This window comes from Manihot esculenta, chromosome 17 (genome assembly GCF_001659605.2).
Source record: "Manihot esculenta cultivar AM560-2 chromosome 17, M.esculenta_v8, whole genome shotgun sequence".
Classification (NCBI taxonomy): Eukaryota; Viridiplantae; Streptophyta; class Magnoliopsida; order Malpighiales; family Euphorbiaceae; genus Manihot; species Manihot esculenta.
In genome coordinates, this window is record NC_035177.2 from 21,762,943 (window position 1) to 21,788,061 (window position 25,119).

A 25,119-nucleotide genomic window follows, 5' to 3' on the forward strand; every position below is an offset into this window, starting at 1 on the left:
CACTAGATGATCTCTCAAACCGACATAATTTGTTTTTTTTCAGATTTTCCTGAGTTATTTTCTACAACCCCTTATTCAGGGGATTTCGGCTTTACAACTCAGGATTTAGTTGTTGGGGAGAGTTCAAGATTTTGATCTCAACCTCCTGATTTAAATCTTTCTATGGCAGACGATGAAAATTCTCAAGAGGCTCAACTGGAGCCATTATTTGACGGGCGTCAGTATAACACAAGACGCCCTAATGAGAGAAGATCACAACATTGTGACACAGGCGATCATCTACATGATCATCGTTAGACATCAGTTAGAATATTATTGTGAATTTTGTATAATTGAATTTAATTGTATAATTGAATTTAATTGTTATTAATATCATTCTTATTTGTTAAATTAATTTTGTATAGCATGGCCGGCAATGGTCAAGTTTATGAGCCAGTGTACATTATATGCACACCATCACGCATTTACGCTCGATAGCAATCATCCCCGATAATTATCTATTGAAAAAAGGGAGAAAAAAAATTTGGAAAGAAAGAAATATGGTGGGGTACCATTGTTCACGGAGATGATGCACTAGAAAAAAAAAAAAAAAATCTTTCATCTACAATACCGTGCACTAGTAGATGGGTATGGGCAAATCAACAATAATGAAATAGAATTTAGAGGCCATTTGACACATTTCTCCTCTCTTTTTAAACCCATAGCTTAACCTGCCTGTCTAAGACGAAACATAAAAAAATAAAATAAATAAATTAAATAGGCTTAATAGCACAATGATATAAATTCTATATATCGTATATCTTTATTAGAAAGAAAACCTTCTAAATAAATTTAAAAAGAAAAATACTCACCTAAACTAAAACTAAAAGTCACGAATCCGGAGAAGTATAAAGCTGTACAAGCCTAGGCCAACTTTGACCATAAACATCCTTCTTGCTATATCGCCTGTCCCAGGACCAAGGAACATCTGTGTACATTGGATGAGAAGAGTCATACCAATGAAAGTAGTGGAAAATACAGCAACAATATGGAAAAATAGACACCTTCAGAGGAGTATGGTTGAGGAGGTAGCTCATAAGGCACTGGTAAAGGAATAACTTCAGATGATGAATCTACAGTTCCTTGCCATGTCAAAGTCACTAGTTCTGTCCTCCCAACTTCAGAATCTGTTAGTAATCCACGTTTATCCTGAAACCCAAACAAGTCAGCATTTTTTGGTTCCTCATAATCTCATGTCTAGTGACACTTTAACTGTATCAACTATACAGATAATGGCCGAAGGCCAGGATATAACCACTACCTCTGATGGAACTCCATTGTCCGTGCAACAAAATTGATGACCATGTCTTTTAGAGAGAGATGGTAAAAAGAGCACCCCTAGCTGAGGTGAGTCATACAAGATCATTTAAGTAAGGCTTCAATGCTTTCAGCATAGCAAAAAGCAGGAAAGATTCAAGTGAAGCGAGCAAATTAGGCAAACTGTTAAAATCCAAAGAAAAACTTTTGTCGTGTCTATAGTTTCCTGGATCTCATTCAAGCAGAAAAGATAGTTGATACTGCATGTTTGTTTTGAGGATAATTACAACCAACAATATAGAGTTCGGGGTAATAACAAATTGAACCTCATTCTTCAAAAGTTACATTGTCAGTTCAGGTTCTTTTGCAAACTTTCTCTTTAGTATACATACCTCATAGGAACGAATCATCAACTGAGAATTATTCTTCTGCAAGGCCCCCCAGGCCGCTTTGCTTAGATTTGCTGATGTTAGCAAAAACCAGCTGTTTGGAGAAATACATTTTCAGGTTCAACAATCAAAGACTTGAATGTGTTTAGGAGTAATTTGAGTTTCCTCTTGGGTTAGATAACAATTTAAAAGAAAATTAAAATTCACAATAAGCTAATTAAATTCATCAGAAAGTAACACTTACGCAAGTTTCTGACCACTATAACGAGTGAATGTCTTTATATGTGGCATTGCACGACTGAAACATTAAAGAGCAGAATCTAAGAATCTAACCCAGGCACATGTGCAAATGTGTGTATAAGATCAACTCCAGTTTGATTTTGTAATCCAAGATCACAAAGGAATTCCAAGGATATCTACCAGCGACCAGTGTGGTTAGCCTTCCATTTTGACCAATACTTCTTCAAGAATTCTTTCTCCACATTCTTTAATGGGCTTGGGATGGCATTTCCAGCTGCATAACCCTGCATGAGAAAGTAATATATTATAAAATCAGAAAAACTTACTTGGCTAGTTCAAGTACATAACCAAAATGAGCAAATAATGAATTTCAATTTGTTATATGCAGTCAAAGATTTGAATGATCAAGGGAATGATTTAGGAACTTTATAGAATAAATTGAGAGAGAAAAAGAACTGTATTTGTATTAAGCTCTCACACCAACAGGAGAATAATCAACTTCCAATAGCAATATGCTAAAGTTTAAAGATCTCTCTCACTCAACTTAATAAAAAAAACAGCAAAGAACAATTATCCAAAGGAATTCCAGACGGGATCCTTAGCCCAGCACACTGCTGATGGAAGATTATTTCTCTCTCCACACCCCATAATTCCCCTCTATATAACTTCCTCCAGCTCATCTTTACAATCTTTAGTTCATGTTTAACATATAAGATGATAAATATGTCAGCAAATGAAAACCATCTTTTAAACAAAGATCAGAGAAGTAGCATGAGAAAATCTATATCATTAAAAAAAATTTGCATGAAGCACTTGGATTAAATTCTGTCTACATAAGGATCATCTCACGTTCTAAATTATTCAGTCGCAACCAAGTCAATAAAAACACAATTTAGCAAGCATGAAAACCTTTGATTTGGCCTCTTCCAATGGATTAATGACAATAACTTTACACAGGAGAAAAAAAAATACTTGTGGAAGACCAACTTGTTTACTACCTCTAAAGAGCACCTGACATCTTCCACAGTAGGCCATATTATTTGAGACTGTCCAATACCAAGAGGTGTTTTATCTTCTGATATTCCAGAAGACATTGAGGTAGCAAGCTCGGTCATCCACTTCTCATCTAGGGAACCAAGGGAAGAGAACTGCAATAAGACAAGAAACAGCATGATTTAATCAAATCACCTTAAAACTAAAACAGAATAAAATTAGCTTAAAACGCAATGCCTAATGTGGAATGGAGTCAGTATCATAATTGCTTTTTCTCCCTAGAAGAAGTTTATGATGCCAAATTATTTCACATTTGCACCTGGTATGATTGGTCACTAAACATACATTTCACACTGATTAAGATCACACCTTTTCAGGACCTAATCACAGAATTGCCTTTGCAATGTCACCATAATAGCAACAAAGGCAGTAGTGACCATATCCATACCTGATAGGCAAGAGGAGAATTTTTGAACTCCTTTCCAAAGGTGCACTCCTGAAGAACACTCCGTAGCTTCATATGTCCCCACCTTTTCAGATTGGCGCCAGTATGATATCCAGGAACAGATGCAATTAACCTAACCTGAAAATTATATCATGTTTATAAGCTACCACATAAGAGCATGCAAGACAATCTTTAGCATAAAAAAGGAACATCATTCAGGAACCAACAAAATATAGAATATATGAGTAAGAATGATAATTGAGAGAAATTGAAAACATACTGCCGCATTGCTATAATCAAACTTCTTGAAAAAGGTTGGATTGATAGTGAAGCTCCCAAGGGCTGGCAACTTAATGGTGAATTCTGGCCACTGTGAACATTCAAAGAAAAACACAAAGTATCTCAAAAGAGATCCTTATGTTGAATGCTGTTTATATCCCATGTACAATGAACATAAAATAATACCTTTACTGCATTGAGATAATCAACCAAGTCATTTTCAAACCCACACCCTTGGCTTTGATTTTGTTTGTCCTTCCAGGGAAAATCTTGCATCCACAGACCTTGGCTTTTGTTGTTCCAGTCAACATATATCAAGTTTGCTGTATGTATAATAATTCTCACCCCTCGAGGATAGACAAGAAACATGGCCTTTGAGTGGTGTGTTCCAAATGAAATGGGTAGTGGGGGTTTATGCAGAATCCAATTTGCAGGCTTGCTTCTCTAAAATAATCAGAGCTAACAGAGTCAATGTCCAGGCTTCCAACAAAAAGTATCCAAACATAAATGGAGAATGGTACAAACAGGATCAAATGCAAACCTTCATAACTTCAAGTGTACCATCACCCTCTCCATGAATAACCAAGACATGAGGAATTTTTGCAAGTGTTGGGCATGCTTCATGAGAGAAAGAAATGTAGGGAAAACAAAGAAACAGAGAAGTCAGAATTCAAAGAATATGATCAGAAGTAACTAAGGAGTACACAACCAGCAAATAGCCTGAGCTTACAAGCTTACAGAAGATACCACAGGGCATACGTTTACAACTGCACTGCAACAGTTATGCCCAACGAAATCATGACATAATGCAATTACAGCATAACACGAAGAAAATGATCTATAACAGGCAAAGTGCTAAAAGGATTGGCAATATAACACAACAATGAAAATGGACAAGCACCACTATTCCTTCACCAAAATCTACTAGTGAACTCAGAAATTGTAATTTTACCAATAGCACTACCATGAATAACTGGACTTAGAAGTGATAGATTACCCAACCATGCTGCTGTGCTTATATGGGTTATCCTTGTGTATAAATGAAATGCTCATCAAAGCCAGATATAAATTGCAAATGGTTTATCTGAACCGTGGCTCCCTCACCAGCTATCAATGCATAGAAAAGAAACAAAGCATAAACATACTTGGCAGACATGTTTGTGGGAGTAAAAGTAGCCCTGCTAAAGAAGATATTTTTCTTTTTGAAGAATGCCCAACAAACATGAAAGAAAAGTTGAATTTTTCAAGCTGTTTATTGTTAATGTAAGAGCCTCCCCAGAAGAAAAAGGGAACCAAACCTGAAGACCCTATGAAACGAATATTTAACCAAAAAATAAATAAACTTTTAAATGCAGATCACAAGCTCAAAGTACTCACCGGACGTTAACCAATCAATGTCCACCATGTAGTTTGATAGGATAGCAACATGAATATCCCCCTAGGGAATAATCCAAGAGTAAATAAATCCCTTAAATTAACTATCTGAAAGCATTCCATTTGTCCAAGTAGTTCTTCAACGTCAAAAAGTCAGTGAATTACAGAAAATAAAGAGGCAAAAAGGAATAACGCATGATCATTTTTACCTGAATCACATCGTTTATGGAAACGCAAGAGGTATTAGCCCAAGCTGGTAGGCCTTGCACTTTTAAAAGCCGGAAGGTCAATGGCAATTTATCATTAGGAACACGAAAGTTACGAATGCTCTCCTCACAATTTACTGGTCCTCCATCTTCTGCCTCAAGCTAAGCATGCAAAACCAAAATGCAAAATTAGAACACCAATTTAATACAAACTGCTCTGAATTTCGATTGCATAAATTCTACACCTTATTAACAGCTTTGGCTTTATCTTCTGGTGCTCCTCGCATTTTCTTTCGGCAAGGTTGGTCGCTTTTAACAATTTCTCTACCGTCATTGCAACCTCTCTTCGGCGTGTTAGGAGAAGATGAGTTACTACAACTATTCGAAAGCGACGAAGCCACGTACTTGAAGAAATGGTGGCCAGGTATTAACTCTATAATATCACCGCTAGTAATCGATACCTGCTCTCCAGGACTCAGCTTCCTTCTTTGATCCCCGGATTTTACCACAACCGGATTGGTACCCACCTACAGTCCTTTTCACCTATCTTAGAACTAGATAATGAAGTGAGAGTCAGAGAAAAATCAGAGAAAAACTAGCGATATTACGATAGATATAGTGGCAGAGCCATCGACGGAGGCGGTGAGAGTGAGGTGGTTGCGGCTGAGTCTCTTATCGACGATGGAAACGTGGCTGCGGCCGATGGTGTTAGAGCCTTTTGAAAGAGGTAGCTTTGGAATCGAAGTGTCCTCCTCTAAAGTGAGTTTTAGCGGAACCAGATAACCAATCTTACGCACCAAATGACAGAATCAGAGAGGAATCAAAAAGAGGGATTATATAAAGATTTTGATTCTCATGTAAAGAAGAAGATACCTGAGAGTAAGACATCAGTGTTTATTTTTCATCCAAAGACAGAAACAATGGCGCAAATCCGTGGAGAAAGATATGAGATTTTTGCCTGCAGGGGAAAAATTCGAGTACCGAACGCTGGTTGTTCTGCAGAGCAAGAGCTCCACGACGGGTGTACGATGGCGTACCATCAATACGATAGCGTTTCATGCACGCTTAGAAAATTTAGAAAAACGTCAGCGTTTATTAAAGAGTCACCGTCCAAATAGAATCTCCTGTGTTAAAGAGGGAAATTAAAAATTTTCACATATTTGGAAAGCTTGAGATATCTACACCGTCCGTTAAGGATGGAATCCAATAGAGCTAATTTTGTAACAATATTTATCAACTGAGGGCATTATGGTATTTTCAGTCTTTTGAACGGTCTATTCGTAAACAAATCAAATATTTTTAATGGGATGAATGAGTTTATTAAAAAAATTAAAAAATATAATTAATTAATTTTATTAGCAACCGTATGAGAAGAGGAAGCATAGATCACCTTGTCGAAATCATTTCATCATCATTTACTTTCAACCATGCACATTATTCTTTTACTATGCAGAATCCGTTGATTTTTGTTGCAGGAATCCTCACCTTAATTTAAGAAGATTCTTTTATATTAAAGATTTTACCCATATAAAAAAAAATTATGAATATTTGATTGGGTATTCCTAATATTTATTTCCTGTCTCCTTCAGATTTGAAAGGTTCTTGCACAATTGCACATTAAATTTCAAACCTCAATAATTTTCGGTTTAAGAAGTTATTGGCAGTCACTAATCATAGACTTTATCTAAATTTTGTTGATGAAATGTCTTCTTCAGAATTCTTCCAGGTCCATCTATTTCCTTGTCAGGTGGGCTGCAGCGTTCTCTGACAAATATCAAGTGGGTGTGTGTAGGGCTTTGCCAGGTATGAAAGGTACCAACCTGAGACCTAATGTCAAATCATTTCACACAAACTATTTACAAGCAAATCCAGCAATCCACATGACAGTGAACATGGTGGCATGGCCATGGAGCTGGGCTCGCCGACTTCATTTATATATATAAATGCCATTGCCATGGCCATCTGTTAGCTGTATATATAATAAAAATGAAAAGGGAAGAATCTTTCAGGTTAGGATTTGTATTAATGATTGAGTGCTGAGAAATTAAACACACACAATCATCTTCCAATCATCAATAGTATCAAACAATGACATGACCTCTTAAGCTAATCCCACCACCCCTTTGACCCCAATTCAACCTATCAATTTTTATTTTACCTACTCCATTTTTAACATGACAAAACTAGAATCTCATTTAGTGCTTTTCCATCGTCAACCATCTATCCCTCCATTATTATGACTTAGAATAATTATACGATTACTGTTATTATTCTTAAAGACAAACAACTGTACATGGCCAGAAGGCCACGTTGCTATTACATTAAAAACAGAGGATTTTTGTTGTCGACGAGAAGGGAGTACAGAAGATATGATAAAGTATAATGCATAATACATCTGAGAGGGTATTGTAATTATAACGTGTAAATATTCATAAGATAGTGTTGAAAGAAGATAGGGCATATGTTCTACAGAGATGATACGCATGTCCTTTCTCTTCGAGGCAAATAGGCAATGCACATGCATCTCCCTTTAATTCTTCTCGTAAGGTCAACAATATAAGAAAAGTTGACGTAAAAATTTAGCATGCATGTGACTCTAGTTTCTGGCACGTACGTGCCGACATGGATTCAGAGTTACAGTTATTTATGCATGCGGTCGGGGGCCAGCATTAATCATGTGCCGTGTTTCTCAGCTTTCATTTCACAGAGACACACAGCTTAGGTTCAAAGTTTAATTAGAGTAATGCCCCTTTGTTCCAGAAATATGTTTTTGATTTTTTAGAGTTTAGTGTACTATTTAACAACAAAAAAAAGACACTTTTTAAAAAAATAACTTTAAAAGGGCAAGTCTTTTTTGAGAAAAACATTTTTCGTATACATGATTATTTTATGTGCGAAATAAATCGAGTTCAAATGTTCAATACCCACATTATTAATTAGCTCGAAACCTTACAGCTGTAAAACTTTAATATCACTGATTTAAACATTAAGTTTATCACTCCCTTATCTCTTTAGGTGGCTATCTGTCCACAACATAAACTGAAAATACTCTAGAGATCGTTCCTCTCTTTTTCCCTATAAAAGCATCTCCTCTCCGGACTCAATGGACAACACAAGCATCCTCTGTCGCTCAGCTGCCTCAGCTGCCTCTCTTTCATTCACGTAAGTAATAGTGATAAACTTTTATTCTCAATAATTTGTTCTCATTTTATGCTGCTCTATTCTCTTGCATTTTTCTGCTTTGAAACCCTTCCTCATTTGGAAAGCCTTTTTTTTTCTTTTCTATTTGGGCCGGTATACGTAGTAGATTTGGTGTGCAAGTAGGTCTTTATTCTTTTTGCTATGTCATATTCTTTTCATTCTTTTTCGTGCTTTTATTTCTCGCCCACCATATAGACTTGTCAATAATATCTATAATATCAGATTTTTCACTTAGCTGAGAACTACTAGCTGATGCTGACACGATCATCCAAGGAAATAATAACCTTTTATTTTTCACTTAATTTTCTTAAGAATTAACGCAGAAGTGATGATACCCACCACGAAAAGATCCAGATAAACAACAGCCTGACAACTTTAATACTGTGATTAGTGTTGGTCATTAGAAATTCTTGCTTACTGGACTCTGTCCTCATGCTTTGAGTTGAAACTAGATCGAACCTAAAAAATTATATATTTTTTTTATTACTGTAATTAATTCTGGTGGACTTAATAAGTTGTGTTTCAGTTGGGAGATTTTAATATACTCTCTGCTTGTGGAAAGAAACTATAAGATCGGCTGTGTGGTCTGTTATCATGCATATGCTAGTGTCCTTGATGCAAAGAACACAGTCTTGTTTTGTTCTGCTATGGTCAACAGCAGGACAGAATATGGGAAAACTATAGAATATTTTCAATATATATGAAAATGGCTCTCTTTTTTCGCAATATATATATTTAAATGAAGAGTGGATGTCATGTAATTTGTGAAAAAAGTGCATATCAAATACGAATATCTAGTAGTCTCTCAACAAAGTGGTTATGGCTTTTGTGAACACCAAGAGACCAAATGATTTCAGTGACAAGTTCTTGTTGGTCATATGTCTGGACATGGCAGCTGGATACATAAGACAATTCAAAACTGTCCCCCCACCCCCCCCTCTCTACGTCTATTTTATATTGTACAAAATATATATATAAATATTTAATTTTTCTAATTGGTGCAACATTATATATTGGGTAAAATTCATTAAATATGCTATTTAATGAATCTTAAGGAGTGCATGCCATATTACACTAATTAATAAATACTTTTATACAAAAGTACGAAAGTATTTTGCAACTGTTGTCTCCCTATCTCAGATTAACCCCTGCAGTAAGTCTTCTTCTCTGCTCTAACTTTTTGATGATAAGCAATTGCCTTCTTTTTTTTTTCCTTTTGAATTTGATTGGAGATGCGAGTGTCATCAACACATCATATGCCAATCAAAACATGATTGTTAATTTGACATTTGGAGTCCCATAATTACCTACTGACTATTTCCTCATTAATTGATTCATTGAATATAGTATTTCTTTCATATATATATATATATATATATATATATATATATGTTATTTCATTTCAACTTAGTTTAGTTTTTAATTAATGGTTATATATTTAATGAGCCTTCCACATGAAGCTTCTTTTCTTTGTGCTTGTTAGAATTGTTCACTATTGTGATAATTAATGAAGCAATAAACTTAGGACAACATTAACAACTTGACACGTATTAATATTTGTACAAGAGAATGGAATTAAGTGTATAATTTTTTAAAATTCAACTTAATGTTTTAGTATTTGGTATCATTAAATCACATATTTTATGCTCTTCGTTTCCTAACATACTAAGATTTATTGTAAAGATAATTTCACAGTGTAACAAGAAATTAAACTACAAAAAAGAAAGAAGAGAAGATCACATTTTCTACTGGTGCTTGAACAAAAAGACAGGCAATCAACTTTTTCTCCAAAGTCCAAAACGTGAAAGAAAACGCCATAACGTTTTCATTGAAGACAAAGGAAGCAAAAACAAAAGAGAAAAGGAAAATTGTGTGCTCATTTCAGCATTTTCTTCTTTGTCTTTTCCTTCCTAAAAATACCCATCTTTCTTTTTAAACCCCTTCTCAGCTCTTTATTTATCCCTTTTAACATCTTAATTTCTCCCTCCTCATCTTCATTCAGCAGCCTGTGAGCATGGACATGGACCCGCCTTTCCATGAGATCTACAACACCCTTTTGGACAACACCATCCTCAATAAATCAGAAACCAAGACAAGTGTCGTCGTTGACGAATGTGAGCTTCCGTTGATCGATCTTCGTCGTCTAAGCGTAGATGAATCTGATGAGAAAGACAAGTGCAAGGAAGAAATAACTAGGGCTTCACAGGAGTGGGGATTCTTTCAGGTTGTGAATCATGGGATTTCACGTGAGATTTTGGAGAAGATGAGAAGAGAACAAGTGAAGCTTTTTAAACAGTCTTTCGATAAAAAGAGACAAGAAGACAAGTTCTTGAATTTCTCTTCCGGAACTTACCGTTGGGGGACTCCTACAGCTACTTGCATCAGTCAGTTGTCATGGTCTGAAGCTTTTCACATTCCTTTGACTGATGTTTCTGCTTCCAATGGTTTCACTAGTCTCAGGTAATTTCATTTCTTTATCTTCTTACGCTTTTCTTTTCAATCTTTAATTATCTCTGCTTTGTTTGGTGGTCTTAGAGAAATTGTAAACATATATAATGTATATTTTTAATGAATTATGCTTTTATTATATTCCAAGTTCACTTTCTATCTAAGTTGACAAAATTGAGATTCTATTCAAGTAAGTAATTAATAAAGGCGAATTTGAATTCCATCTAAACGGACTCTAGTTAAATTTGCACACTCTACAGATTAACAAAATGAACTATATACCCACAAATGTATAGTTAAATTAATTACATATTTGCAAAGGTTCTCAGGATAGAGTTATATATGGGGATTCAACGTACAAACAGGTCTGGGTGGTGTAGTTGGTTATCACGCTAGTCTCACACATTAGAAGAGGTCCCTAGTTCTCGAACCCGGGCTCAGACATTCTCTTTTCTGGGAAAACGGGGGTGCACAGCTCACTGGAAGTTGGAGCCATACCCTGAAAGTCTCGTGTGTGTTTGAACAATTTACCCTGTGACGGTGAGACTGCACAAACCGCTGCTTTGGATACAGAACCTAGTGCTGCAAAAATGTTTACAATATCGGTCCTTGTACGTATATTGCATGCATGGTCCTCATGTGAATGAATGTTATAAATTATATGCGTTTTTAATAAGTCGGTCTTAGCCAGTAACCTGCCTGCATGCATGCGCTCCCTACAGTGGGGATATTAGAGATTGGTGTTCAATAATTGCGATTTCTAACTGGTAATTTGAAGTTTTTAATAGATTGTTGTTAATTATGAACATTTCCAGTTCAACAATGGAACAGTTTGCTACAAAAGTTGCAAATCTAGCACAAAGATTAGCTGAAATTTTGGCAGAGAAATTAGGATGCAAGTCAACTTTCTTTGAAGAAAATTGTGTACCAAGCACTTGCTATCTTCGATTCAATCGATACCCTCCATGTCCAATCCCAGCAGATGTATTTGGACTCACCCCACACACTGATAGCGACTTCCTCACAATTCTGCATCAAGACCAAGTTGGAGGATTGCAATTAATTAAAGCAGGGAAATGGTTCGCTGTTAAACCTAACCCTGAAGCTCTAATAGTAAATGTGGGGGACTTGTTTCAGGTAAGATTTTATATCCGAAAACAACTAAATAATTTTTTTTATTATTATCATTATGAATCTCCTGAAGAGGTTCTTGAGTCTTGATGCTGTGTATATGTGTATGTAAATAATAGGCATGGAGCAACGATGTGTATAAGAGCGTTGAACATCGAGTTGTGACAAATCCTCGAGTGGAAAGATATTCGACAGCATATTTCTTCTGTCCATCTTATGATACAGAAATACAAAGTTGGTGCGAGCCTTCAATTTATAAAAAGTTTAGCTTTAAAGAGTATAGAGAGCAGGTGCACAAGGATGTCCAATTATTAGGTCGCAAAGTAGGCCTTCCTAGATTTCTTGTATAATTAATTTTCATTCACTCAACTGATTTTTTTAGAAGGAGTTTGAGAAAGTGAAACTCGAATATTGATTTATCTATAAATTTTGTTATTTTTTCTTTATATATACATATATAAAATTGTAAACATAGAAGTTTATAGCATAGTAGAAAAGTTTTCCATGAAGCAACGGAGAATTCAAAATGAGAAGGATTAAGAGGAGGGCAATACTAATTAGATGGGAGATTAGTGAGTGATTAGACTACATTAATCATAGTTTATGGAAGGTAGTGTAGCAATTAATGGCCAATGGGGCCGGGGGATTCGTTATTAGGTGGTATATCAGCTCAACCTCACCTGTGGTTGTGGGATTCTAGCAATTATATTTTTATTTGAATTACAGAAGAATTTTATCTTCTTATGCTGGAAAAAAAGAGAGATGACCATGTCTCGTGAAATAATTTATTAGTGTTTTACTAGCCCTAGCCCTAGCCCAAGCCCAAACCCAATCCCAGCAAAAAAGAAATATCTTAGGACAAATGAGGATATAGCTATTACATCTCTAGAAAAAAAAAATTATACATAAATTATAAAATTTCGTATATTTATAATTTAAATACCTATAGATCCAATAAAAATAAATTTCCTTTATATCTGTCTCTAATAATTAAATAATCATCTATTGATCTTATCATGCATGTATTAATAAAAAGAAAAAAAACTAAGCTACTATAAAATAAAGAAACATAAACTAAATAACTTACTCTATTTATTTCTAAAAAATAATTTGTGTAAAAAATATAATTTTTACAGAAAATATTTTAAAAAAATATTTTTTAGAGTTTTGCTTTAATATTAAAATATAAAAAAAATTGATAAATGTAAATATAATTATATTAATAAAATATTAATCTGAAAATGTAATTTTGTATTTTGAAAAAAGAAAGAAAATAACTTGATATTTTGGATTAAAAAAATTATTTTCTATTAATTAAAAATTTTTAGTGTTTCAAACATTAAAAATTATATAAAAAAAAAATAGTATAGGGTAGCTTCTGTTTGTCTTTTCATTTAGGTTTTGTGAAATTTCACAAATTTAAAGTATGCTTAGAAGTGTATTATTCACTCAAAGACTTAGAAGTTCATCCGCCCACGCATCATTTTTTATATTATTTTAATATAAAACATTGAATGACATACATATTTTTTATTTTTTAATAGATTCACATGAAAATTTTTTAATATTGAACGGTAATTGGATTAATGATAAAATAGAATTTTTTTATTGTGAATAGTGATTGAATTGACAATGAAAAAAAGAGAATTCTTTGTTTAGCTCTCATTTTAACGATAGAAAAAAAATTGGATTTCGAAACAATATGTTCTATTCAGAGTAATATATGAATAATATCTTTATGATGCAATATTATTTCTAATTTTATACATCATTTTTAACATTAAAAGGTATTTTTATTTATATTCTTCTTTTCTTTTAATATTATTGTATTATTTATTTTATTTTTATTTTATTTATTTATTTCACTCAAAAATTTTATATTATTTTATATATCTATCACATATATTTATATATTTTACATTTTTATTTGATATTCAAATATTTAATTATATTAGAGATAAATAAAAAAAATATTAATTATAAACATACATTAATTAAATATTAATTAGTAAAATCTAAAATAAAATAGACTCATACATATTAAATTATCAATAAAAAATATAAATTAATTTATCATAAATATTATTTATAATTGAAAATATATAAATTTAAATTAAATTTTTATAATTATAAAAATATATAAAAAAAATATAATATATTACCAGAGTTAAAAAAAATAAGAATTTAATTAAAATATTTAAATAGTAAAAAAGAATTTTTATGAAAAAGACTATAAAATTTTAAATTATATTATAAATTAATAAAAATAAATAAATAAATAGCGCTCCTCTGATGAAATACTAAAATCTTGCTGAATTTTAATATTATTTTAAAGGTTATTTTCAAAACTAAAATAAAATTTGATAAAGCGTCGGAAATGGTCTCTCTAATCTATAAAGATAATTCGAAGTTAGATCACTAGTAAGAGATTCAAAACTAAACTCAAGCTTACCCTTTAATGTCCATTTCAGTTTTAATTTAATTGAAGTTTATTAAATTTGATAATCAATTTTTTTTAAAGAAAAAAAAAGGAATTTGGATAACTTAAAAACTAAATAAAATTAATTCACATTATCTTTTTCTTTTGAAACTCATTATATTCATAATTTAATTTAAAATAATTATGATGAAATTCAACTTTAATCGATAAGCGTAGCCAGAGAAATGTGGCCCAAAAGTCCAAACTTATGAATTTACTTCAGTTTTCACTTTTCAGTCTTAACCATCACAAATCACAATCCATTTCTTGGCGGACGATGGCAGGCTTGCAAGATGCTTCTCATGGAGGCTTCTCGCCCTCTGGTCCATATCCCGTGGAGCTCCCACCAAGGAAGATGAATACTTTCGATTACTTATGCCACTAAATTCACCATCAAGATTGCCCTAGAACTACTTCGGGTGTGTTTTATTCTACAAATTGGAAGATCTTATGGGTCTGTTGCATTATACTCTCTGTTCTTTGTTGCTTGAAGAAAGGTGAAAGAAAGCTTTTTGCTTTTCCTTCATTATTTCTTCTTCTATTTTTGTGCAAAGCAAAGGCGAAAAGCTTCAAGTGCGCATGCTTTGCGTGCGTGAGCATTGTAGCATTATCCTCATGCTTGTCTCAATCGCAAGAAAGCCATAAAAGAAAAAGTCTATTAAAAAAGGGCCTAAGTGAATAAATGCAACACATGGACAGAGATGTAACAAAGATGCAGAGAATAATGAAAGTGAAGGCAAGGACTATCTGGTCCTCCACTAAAATCTATAAGATTGCTGGAAAACACTAAAATTTCCTCTTCTATGAATATAGAAGGAAGATTCTTTCTCTTTGTCACAATAGTGTATGTTCTTGTCTACATCTCTATTTTTTATAATATTTTCCTCGAAAAGTAAGCAGTACTCCATTTTTGAAGCGACAATAGTGGATAGTAGGCTGGCTTTTGTCCTTCTCATTTCTCCATATTCTGAACTTTTCCTCTGAAAATTTTCATAACAAGAAGCCTATCCTTGGAAATAGAGGACTTTCACCAGCAACACATTACATTTCCATCTGATTTCACTCTGCTCCGAAGGTTGCTTTCTTTGTCCGATAAGGTAATGCTACATATTGGCTTGCTAATCAAGAGCACTGTCATCTGCGCCGAGCTTGGCCGTGGAAAGAGTGAAGTATATCAGCAATATTGTTCCTATGCTTGATCTGTCACATACAATACTACATTTTAGCACTTCATTGCTGATATGGTTGGTTAATCATATTGTATCGATTTCACAAACTTCAAACCGAATGAATCTTTATAGTTTTCCCTTAAAAATATGAGTTATTTGAACTTACAAGGTGGCAAAAAAGAAGAGAATTCTTTTGGGATCAATTGCCCATGAAGGAGGACGCTTGAAACTGTTTCTCCTGATGGTGAATCTGTCTTCTATGGAGGCATTCATGTTGCTACTAGTAGTATTAGTAATGGTGATCTGATGATGAACTTGTGTGTTGGTGGATTGATCAGTGGTCCCAACCGCTGCTAGCGGGGTCTTCTCAGTCATGCAGGGTCCTACTCGAAGAAGCTGCAGATTATTAATAAAAATAATAATAGCAACGGCACTGTGCAGAAACTTTATGTTTTCAGCTAACTAGCATTTCAGCATCAATTTTCCAATAATACAAATTCACATGACTTCCATCAAAAAAATGGATCATAATAATATGAGTAATTAAAATAATCTGATATCATCTCTCTCTCTTTCTTCTCTTCGTGGAACTTCATTTATATGGAAGAAGAGTAAGGCTATCAATTGCTTTAGAAAAAAAAAAAACTACCTTTGAGTGATGAGGAAGCAGCAATATTGTTTCTGTCATAAGGAGAAGTATTAGAATAGATATTCTTCTCGGTGCAACCTCCGCCGCCGCCGCGCAGAGACCCTTTTCTGGAAAGGCTTCTCTGCAACTATTTTATTCATTAAAAAAAAAATAACACGTCAAGGCTAGAGTTGTCTTCTTCTTCATGGGATTTTTTTTTAAAACAATTTATTTGTCAAGAATATATCGAGAAAATAAACAATAAAAGGAAATTAGTTACTTTCATTTTGTAAAAAAAAATTAGTAAATTTCATGGATAGCTTACCAAAAAAAAAAATTAGTTTCATGAGTAAATACAAAGCTGTAAAGAAACCGCGTTTGAGTGTTCTTGAATGCACTAAAAGGCTTCGAGAAAAAAAAAAGCACTTAAAAGGGAAATTTTCCAAGAAAGAAAGAAAAAATAAATATATATATAAAGAAGAAGACTGGAAAATTGAAAGAGGAATTACACTCACTGTGGTTCTTGAATTTGGGTTGATATCTTTGTTGTTGCCAACATGGGAGAAGCTTTCCATGTCCATGACAAAGCCATCAGATTTCTCCGTTGTGTATTGAAATCCATTCATGTGATCTAAAACAGAAACTTTCGGGGATCCCATCTTTTCTTCTAATCCACCAGCCTCACAGCGACAAGAAGCCAAATCCTAATCCGTTAAACACAAGGCTCAATGATGAATCAGGCAACTTAAGGGGAATAAGGACAGAAAACCCAAAAAGAAAAAAAAAAAAAAAAGGAAGCTCACCAACTTTGGATTATCCACCATCTGAGAACTTTAAAGGGAAAGTTTATAATGTATAGATAAATATATGACCATAAATCGCGTGCACAATGGGGCAGTCGCTTTTCCACCGCCTGGTTGGAAGAAAATTAGGTGAGTGCTGAGAGCTATTTCTAAAACAAAGACTTTCTCTTCCTCTGCAACTGCGTCAATTCCTGTAGGGGGGAAAAAGAAGGAAGGAAGAAATGAAGCAGAACAAACGTTAGCAGTTAGCACACGAAGAGAAAGTCAATATGGTTTTTTTTTTTTTTAAATTCTTTCATTCATTCTTTCTTTCTTTCTTTCTTATGAGTTGATGTTGAATCTTCTTCCACCAAGAATGAAATTGTATGGTGATGGCTTTTCTGATGAGTTAAAAACTACTATGTGTTTGCCTTGTTAAGAGAAGCTTGGAGGAATTCTTCAATTCTTTTCAAATGTAGACTGAAGAGAATGAGAAGGGAAGTGATGAGGTGGTAAGGTAAGGGTGAGCATGTAGTTTTGGTGTTTACAAATAACAGGGGAATTTGAAATGGAGGCTGTTCCTCTGCTTCTCATATATATATATGATTAGTTGATTAATGGGTTGTGATGGTTAACATTTTGTAATTTTTATTATTTAAATATAATCAATCTGAGAAAAAAAAAATTATACAACACCAGTGTGTGTATAAAACAAGATACAAATCAGATTTGGTATTTGAAAATCAGATTTAGTTCCTCCACATTAAAATATCTCATTTAACGTAAAATTCACGGGGTGGAAATTTCGTAATTGAAGAAAAAAAAATCTGATTATGAGATTAGGGACTAATGAGCATTATCGTAAACCAAGGATTATAATCCTTAGTGGGAAAGTTATGAATGAAGATAGAATTCCCAATGATCGCCTATTTTTGTATAATTTTTAATTTCATTAGAAATCCTAGATGTGGTTATGTCATGGAATTGTCAATTCTTTAATATTTCTTGAGAAAATAAATTCAACCAATCACAATAATTTTTCATATTCATATTACATTTCAATTCATCAAACAGAGTAGTGATTTTCTATTTGAGTTTTGAAAAGTTTATGAAGATTTTATAGTTGGTTTGATTTGATTTAGTGATTAGATGTAAATTTAAAATTTTTAATTGTCTATTAAAAAATAAAGAATAAGATGGAAAAAAGCATTTGCCCTTTTCCATTTCCAAAATAATATTTATTTTTATTTTTATTTTTTTTTTTTTTTTTTGAAAAAAATGTAGCTTACCCTTCATGCGCCTCGGCAGTTTTGACAAAATGGGTAAGGAACATGCCACCGAAAATAATTAGAAGGTCAAATAAATATCCTGTTTTTTATTCTTACTTGTTTCATTTGGGTCCCCTCTTTGTTCTGTTTTATTTAAAAGCTGTATATATATTTTAAGACATCAGGACACGATGAAAAATTTCTCATATATATTAAAATTTACATTTCAATAACTAAATTTCTTTTGTCTGTGTGCTCAGCTCTATTCATGCTCATGGGCATGTTCCTGAAATCTTTCTTCCATGTTACGTGATGCACTTTTGCCTGTATTTAATTATTTTACAAAACATCACCACCAATTTTAAATTAAAAATTATACATCAATCAAATAAATATGATAGCTTCTTTTTCAAAGTTGTTGAATGTCAGTCTGCCAAACTAATATTTTCTTACGTTTTCTCATCCTTTCACAATAAAATCATGTTATTTGATAACCTATAAAAAAATAGAATTAAACATCCTGACATATAAACATCCTGACATATATATATGTAAATCAAATTTTTTTTTGATTTGATCGGATCCAACAATAAAAAATTCAATCTATTGAATAAAAAAAATCAAACCAGCAATATTTATGAGTTTACCAAGACTCGGAATAGATAGACCAACCTCCTTAAAAATCGGAGAGAATGGACAGGCCGACTTCCTCAAAAGTCTGTACTACAACAAGATTTTGAATGCTAACGTGACCGACCTCAGTAACTGGAAGGAGCTCATTTCTATGTTGGTCGAATGAGCCCAGCACAACCTGATGAAGTCAGGGTAAAGATGCCAACTTCCTATGAGCTGGTTGCCTCCTTGGTACAGCATAAGGATCATAAGCGTGCATGTAGAGGGTATGAACTTGCCAGTTTCGTATTTATCGTCCTATAATCCATCATTAATGTATTGCTTAACACACTTGCACAAAAGCATCCGAGCCCCATCAGAAGGGGACACGACACCAAAGGTATCAACTTTATTTAAAGGTATTTATACACCGAACTAATCCTAAAAAAGGATCTCTCATTTTCTAAAAAAAGGACCTATCTCTCTCTCTCTCTCTCTCTCTCCATCACACAGAGTGTACCCAAAACCACTATTCTCTTCTCTTCTTTGTTTTACTTCCCTTAACTCCACTAAGTTTCCAGATCTGATTGGAGCGTCAAAGGATCTCCACCGGAAACTCCTATGGTGGACCCCTGATCGTCTTCTTCATCTTACAGGACCCATTCCTTAAAGTCAAGCATGGAGAGACCCAATGGACCGATCACAAATCAATGATCAACCCAGCGATTCAGACATCTCCTTAGGTATCCTCATTTGGACGCTTCGTTGAATCTCTCCAAGATCAAATTGGCGCCATTTGTGGGAGAAGGAGACTATCTTATCGCTGGAGTTTCCAAACAAAACCCATTGAGATCCACATGGAAAATAAAGAAAAGCTAATAGCCAAACAACAAAAAAGGATCAAAGGGAAGAGAGATAGTGAAAGACCTAAGAATCACCAATGACATCTAAAAACCACATAGTAAAAGTTAGAAAAAGGCCGAGCTGATGTGAGAAGAAAATGCGATACAAGGGTAATCCGCCTGGCGTGAAAAAGAGGTGACATGCGCGAATTAACCAAACTTCACAATTATCTTTTTAGTTCAAAATATTTTTGTTATTAATTGCTAGTTTGAAATAGTAGTCCTTCTAAATGTATATGTTGGACCTAAATGTTCTTGTAACGACCCGAAAATCGGACCGCTACCGGCGCTAGGATCCAGATCGGCATAAGGCCGCCGGGACCCGTAGCAAGCCTAACATACATCTTGTATACCTGTATAATCCCATACATGATCAACATATACATAAAATTTTTTTAAAACTTTCTCATTCAATTCACCAAACTCAACCTGTGCATGCACAACTCATGATCATAATCATCAACCCCACATTGGAATCCTCAACAAAGCTCCAATGGGGTAACTTAACATATATTAAGTTTGGTTTACATAACAATGATAAAACATTATTAAAGACCATGTATAAAGGGATTAACTAACATACTATGGTCAAGCACAATTCTATCCTCAATACAATCCTTAACATTTCATAACCATTCGATACATTACATTACAATATTCTCATGTCCACAACTAGCTATTACAAGACATCACTTTACTCTTCTTGACCTCCTGGTCTATCCCGTACCTGCATACCTGGGGGATTAGGGAAAGGGGTGAGCTACTAGAGCCCAATGAGCAGAATAATAAAGCATTTAAAACATATGCTATAATGGAATGCATCACATCACAGACAAATCACATCAAGGATGGACTTGTCACCAGTAGTCCTCTACATAATCCAACTGTGCCAGTGGCGTAGAATGGGCCTCACTGGTCTTTCTCTTACATAACATAACATAACATTCCAACTGTGCCAGGGGCGTAGACTAGGCCTCGTTGGTCTTTCCTTACATTGTGCCAGAGGCGTAGAATGTGCCTCATTGGTCTTCCATACCGTATCATCATCACATCATATCATACGAGGACTAAAGGATCATCCAACATCCATCCAAATCAACATCAAATAATGCAATGCAACATATTCGTGAATTCTAATGTAAACAACCTAGAATATCACATGGCATTCATGATGCATGAGTCATGATAGAACTTTCATTAATTTAAAATATAAAGGTTTATTCTACTCACCTCTGGTAGACTCTGAAGCAGATAGCTCACTGCTGGGGTCCTCGGTTCCTCAGGTCTAAACCTACACAAGTGGACTCAAATGAGGGACCAAACACACATGAACATGACTCTAAAATACTCCCCAAAAACCCCCTAAAACACCTTAAAACAATCATAGAAATCATGCAAAGGAAGGCTGGACAGGGCACTTTCGGCGGCAGGTTCGGCGGCCGAAAGTCCCTCCAGAGACGAAAGTCAGGCACCTTCGGCGGCACTTTCGGCGGCCGAAAGTTCCCTCCAGAGACGAAACTCATGCATGTTCGGCGGCACCTTCGGCGGCCGAAACTCCCTTCCAGAGCCGAAAGTCCACTTTCAGGGGCAGGGTTTGGCAGCCAAAGGCTGGCCTCCACAGGCAGGTTCGGCGGCCGAAAGCCCCTTCGGCTGCCGAACCTGAGTTCTTCCAAAGGGCAGAACTCAGCCATCCACATGCACATTGCCTCCCAAACCATTCAATCATGCATTTACCTATTCTACAACATGCAAACTCAAACCAACAAGCATATAGGGGTCTCAAACTAACCTAAACCCCAATCAAAGCACATCAAACAAACATATACAACCTACATTGCTCAAAAACTCAACATAGACCCATAAACTCAAAAATAACCTAAACATGCATTTCTACCCCATAAAACTTCATAAAACTTGTTTAAAACAAAAAATGAGTTAAAGATCTACTCTTACCTCTCTTGAAGATCGAGAGGAGAGGCGATCTAACTCGGAGATGGGAGAGATCTCGCTCATTTGGTCTCTAAGCTCCAAAACTTGCTCTTTTGCTCAAAAATCTTCAAACCACGTCAAAACTCATAAGAAATCATGAAAACTCGAAGGAAGAAGCTCAAAATCAACAAGGGACGGCGAAGAGCTCACCTTGGCCGAAAATGGGGAGAAAAGCTCGCCCGTTTCGAACAAGGGACCCCTTTATAGGTGGCTGGCCAGGCCACTTTCGGAGGCCTAACGTGCCTTCGCATGCATGCCATGTTCGGCGGCCGAACCTGGACTTCCCTCACTTATGCCTTCAGGGGCCTAAAGCACTCTCGAAGCGCATGCATGTTCGGCGGCCGAACTTGAGGTTCGGCGGCCGAACCCGGATCTTCCTCCAAGGATATTTTCATGCAAAAACTCATTTTCTTTCTTGCTTAAAACATAAAATACATTAAAACAATTTATGAAAACATGATTTTACCCTTCTAAAGGCTTCCGACATCCGAGATTCCACCGGACGGTAGGAATTCCGATACCGGAGTCTAGCCGGGTATTATATTCTCCCCCCCTTAAGAATATTCGTCCCCGAATGTTCACCAAACAACACATGGCATAGCATAAAACATGAACACACAACAAAGCACATAAAACTTACCTTAGAAGAGATGAGGATATTGCTGGAGCATGGACTCCAGTGTCTCCCAGGTACACTCTTCGATGTTGTGGTGATTCCAAAGGACCTTCACCATCGGGATTTCCTTGTTTCTTAGCTTTCTGATCTGGGTGTAAAGGATCCTGTAACGACCCGAAAATCGGACCGCTACCGGCGCTAGGATCCGGGTCGACTTAAGGCCGCCGGGACCCGTAGCAAGCCTAACATGCATCCTGTGAACCTGCTTAATCCCATACATGATCAACAACATACATAACAATTAAAAATTTTCTTTCCATTCATATGCCAACTCAACCTGTGCATGCACTATAACATAATCATAACATTGATCCCTCAGTGGGATCTCATCAGTGCCCCCAAATGGGTGAGATAACCTATGTCGAGTTGGTTTACATAAACATCATAAAATCTCTAAGATCATGTATTAAAAGGGATAACAACATTCTATGGTCAAGCACACCTCTAATAATCCATAAACATCATTACATAACTATATTGTACTATTACATTACATCATACTACGATTTGTCATGTCCACATTCTAACTATTACACAAACAAGCTTTACTCTAACCGACCTTCTCTTCTATCCTGTACCTGCAAGCCTGGGGGTAAAAGGGAGAGGGGTGAGCTAAAAGCCCAGTGAGTAGAACTATAAAACATATTAACACTATGCTCCAATTGAATGCATCATAACACAGACAATTCACATAAGGGTTGGGTGAACTTGTCACCAACTAGTCCAAGCTAACTCTGTGCCAGGCCGTAGCATGGGGTCCTGGTCTTCCTGTCATAACATACATTACTTACCATTTGCCCCAGGGCCTCCTCTGGGCTCCTGGTCTTCGAGTCCCATAACCGTGCCAGGCCGTAGAATGGGGTCCTGGTCTTTCCTTACATAGTGCCAGGCCGTAGAATGGGGTCCTGGTCTTCCTGTCATGGACTAATTGGGTCATCCAATATTCACCCACATCAACAACAATCGATGCAATGCGGCATATTCGTGGAAACTAATGCAATCATCCTATTGCATAATCATGATGCATGAAACATGATAAAACATTTAATTTAAAAGATTAAGTTTAGTTCCACTCACCTCTGGCTGACTCTGACAACACCGAAGCAGCTGAACTCACTGCTGGGGTCCTCGGTTCCTCGGGTCCGAACCTACACAGGTGGACTCAAATGAGGGACCAAACATACCTGAACATAACTATAAACTACTCCCCAAAAACCCCCTAAAACATCATGAAACAACCATACAAAAACATGCAAGGAAGGCCTGGACGGAGCACTTTCGGCGGTAGGTTCGGCGGCCGAAAGTCCCTCCAGAGCCGAAAGTCAGGCAGGTTCGGCGGCACCTTCGGCGGCCGAAACTCCCAGACAGAGACGAAACTCATGCATGTTCGGCGGCACTTTCGGCGGCTGAAACTGCCAGACAGAGACGAAAGTCTCCCTTTCGGGGACAAGCTTCGACAGCCGAAAGGCTGCCTCCCCAGCCATGTTCGGCGGCCGAAAGTCCTTCGGCTGCCGAACCTGGTTTCTGCCAAAGGGCAGAAACTTGGCTCCCTTTGCACATTTCGCCTCCAAACCTTTCCAACATGCATCAAACCTATTCTACAACACACAAACACAAGCATACATGTTCCTAGGGGCCTCAAACCAACATAAACCCCATCTACAACACATCAAGAAGCTCACATTGTTCATGAACATACATTTATACCCATAAACTCCAAAAACATAACCATAACCTAAACATGCATTCTAACCCATAGATCTACTGAAAACTTACTTAAAACATGCAATGAGCTTAAGATCGGCTCTTACCTCTTGAAGATCGAGAGAGAGACGACCTAAACTCGAAGTTGGGAGAAATTGGGTTCTTGAACCTCCAAGCTCCAAAACTTTGCTCAAAAGCTCAAATCTTCAAAACAAGGTTAAAACAAATGAAAATCTTGAAAGATCTAGAGAAAAGACGTCAAAGATGGGTGAGGGGCGGCGGAGACTCACCTTGGCCAAAAATGGGGAAAAAGCTCGCCCGTTTTCGGCTAAGGGACCCTTTTATAGTGGCTGGCCAGACCACGTTCGGGGGCCGAATGTGCCTCCGCATGCATGCCATGTTCGGCGCCCGAACTTGAGATTCAGCGGCCGAACCTGGACTTCCCTCACTTATGCTTTCGGGGGCCTAAAGCACACCCGCAACGCATGCATGTTCGGCGGCCGAACTTGAGGTTCGGCGGCCGAACCTGAGTTTTCCTCCAAAGCTATTTTCATGCAAAAACTCATTTTCTTTCATGCTTAAAACATAAAACACATTAAAATATTTTTATAAAAACATGGTTTTACCCTACTAGAGGCTTTCGACATCCGAGATTCCACCGGACGGTAGGAATTTCGATACCGGAGTCTAGCCGGGTATTACATTCTCCCCCCCTTAAGAACATTCGTCCCCGAATGTTCCTCAACTAGCACATGCAAGGCATACAACATATTATACACATAAAACACATGAAACATATAAGAAACCAACCTTAGAAAAGATAAGGGTACTGCTGGAGCATGGACTCCCGTGTCTCCCAGGTGCATTCTTCCATATTGTGGTGGTTCCATAGGACTTTCACCATCGGG

At 36.0% G+C, this 25,119-nt stretch overlaps 3 protein-coding genes and 1 non-coding gene across 10 annotated transcripts; 2 read left to right on the forward strand and 2 right to left on the reverse strand.

Annotated features, from left to right (window-relative positions):
• Positions 1 to 352: 352 nt before the first annotated feature.
• On the reverse strand, positions 353 to 6,300 carry LOC110605659 (tyrosyl-DNA phosphodiesterase 1). Of its 5 annotated transcripts, XM_021744305.2 has the most exons (18): positions 6,096 to 6,299; positions 5,831 to 6,010; positions 5,684 to 5,749; positions 5,468 to 5,566; positions 5,226 to 5,384; positions 5,020 to 5,080; positions 4,184 to 4,260; positions 3,829 to 4,086; positions 3,644 to 3,733; positions 3,367 to 3,501; positions 2,924 to 3,076; positions 2,106 to 2,209; positions 1,930 to 1,983; positions 1,689 to 1,779; positions 1,301 to 1,381; positions 1,044 to 1,188; positions 852 to 967; positions 353 to 714 (listed from the first exon to the last, which is right to left on the reverse strand). In XM_021744305.2, exons 1-17 carry the CDS (start codon positions 6,108 to 6,110, stop codon positions 870 to 872), a joined length of 1,866 nt encoding a protein of 621 aa, XP_021599997.1. In that variant the 5' UTR covers positions 6,111 to 6,299; the 3' UTR covers positions 353 to 714; positions 852 to 869. The 5 variants fall into 5 exon arrangements, 4 of the variants coding, with proteins under 4 accessions (XP_021599997.1, XP_021599994.1, XP_021599995.1 ...); XM_021744302.2 differs by having other exon boundaries at positions 5,468 to 5,749; XM_021744303.2 differs by having other exon boundaries at positions 353 to 718; positions 5,468 to 5,749.
• A 1,910-nt stretch (positions 6,301 to 8,210) lies between these two features.
• LOC110605095 (gibberellin 2-beta-dioxygenase 8) lies at positions 8,211 to 12,450 on the forward strand. Of its 2 annotated transcripts, none has more exons than XM_021743405.2 (4): positions 8,211 to 8,384; positions 10,426 to 10,883; positions 11,687 to 12,008; positions 12,122 to 12,450. In XM_021743405.2, the coding sequence occupies exons 2-4, from the start codon at positions 10,438 to 10,440 to the stop codon at positions 12,350 to 12,352; spliced, it is 999 nt and encodes a 332-aa protein (XP_021599097.1). In that variant the 5' UTR covers positions 8,211 to 8,384; positions 10,426 to 10,437; the 3' UTR covers positions 12,353 to 12,450. The 2 variants fall into 2 exon arrangements, with proteins under 2 accessions (XP_021599097.1, XP_021599098.1); XM_021743406.1 differs by having other exon boundaries at positions 10,429 to 10,883.
• On the forward strand, positions 11,237 to 11,315 carry TRNAV-CAC. The gene has a single exon. It is a non-coding gene; the product is annotated as a tRNA-Val (tRNA).
• A 2,586-nt stretch (positions 12,451 to 15,036) lies between the features above and the next one.
• LOC110605615 lies at positions 15,037 to 17,636 on the reverse strand. Of its 2 annotated transcripts, none has more exons than XM_021744248.2 (5): positions 17,082 to 17,636; positions 16,794 to 16,982; positions 16,300 to 16,426; positions 15,817 to 16,046; positions 15,037 to 15,681 (listed from the first exon to the last, which is right to left on the reverse strand). In XM_021744248.2, the coding sequence occupies exons 2-5, from the start codon at positions 16,898 to 16,900 to the stop codon at positions 15,600 to 15,602; spliced, it is 546 nt and encodes a 181-aa protein (XP_021599940.1). In that variant the 5' UTR covers positions 16,901 to 16,982; positions 17,082 to 17,636; the 3' UTR covers positions 15,037 to 15,599. The 2 variants fall into 2 exon arrangements, with proteins under 2 accessions (XP_021599940.1, XP_021599939.1); XM_021744247.2 differs by having other exon boundaries at positions 15,046 to 15,681; positions 15,817 to 16,033; positions 17,082 to 17,634.
• Positions 17,637 to 25,119: the final 7,483 nt, after the last annotated feature.

Bases quoted from the DNA above. Each gene is read 5' to 3' on its own strand.
- LOC110605659 (XM_021744302.2), bottom strand. The intron at 5,081-5,225 runs GTAAAAATGATC...ATTATTCCCTAG, and splicing joins CCATAAACGATGTGATTCAG to GGGGATATTCATGTTGCTAT. The intron at 3,077-3,366 runs GTATGGATATGG...CTTGTCTTATTG, and splicing joins ATTCTCCTCTTGCCTATCAG to CAGTTCTCTTCCCTTGGTTC.
- LOC110605095 (XM_021743405.2), top strand. From the start codon at position 10,438: ATGGACATGGACCCGCCTTTCCATGAGATCTACAACACCCTTTTGGAC. The intron at 10,884-11,686 runs GTAATTTCATTT...GAACATTTCCAG, and splicing joins AATGGTTTCACTAGTCTCAG to TTCAACAATGGAACAGTTTG. The intron at 12,009-12,121 runs GTAAGATTTTAT...TGTAAATAATAG, and splicing joins ATGTGGGGGACTTGTTTCAG to GCATGGAGCAACGATGTGTA.
- LOC110605615 (XM_021744247.2), bottom strand. From the start codon at position 17,102: ATGGTGGATAATCCAAAGTTG. The intron at 16,983-17,081 runs GTGAGCTTCCTT...TTAACGGATTAG, and splicing joins TGGTGGATAATCCAAAGTTG to GATTTGGCTTCTTGTCGCTG. The intron at 15,682-15,816 runs GTAAGTTCAAAT...TGTATGTGACAG, and splicing joins CTCTTCTTTTTTGCCACCTT to ATCAAGCATAGGAACAATAT.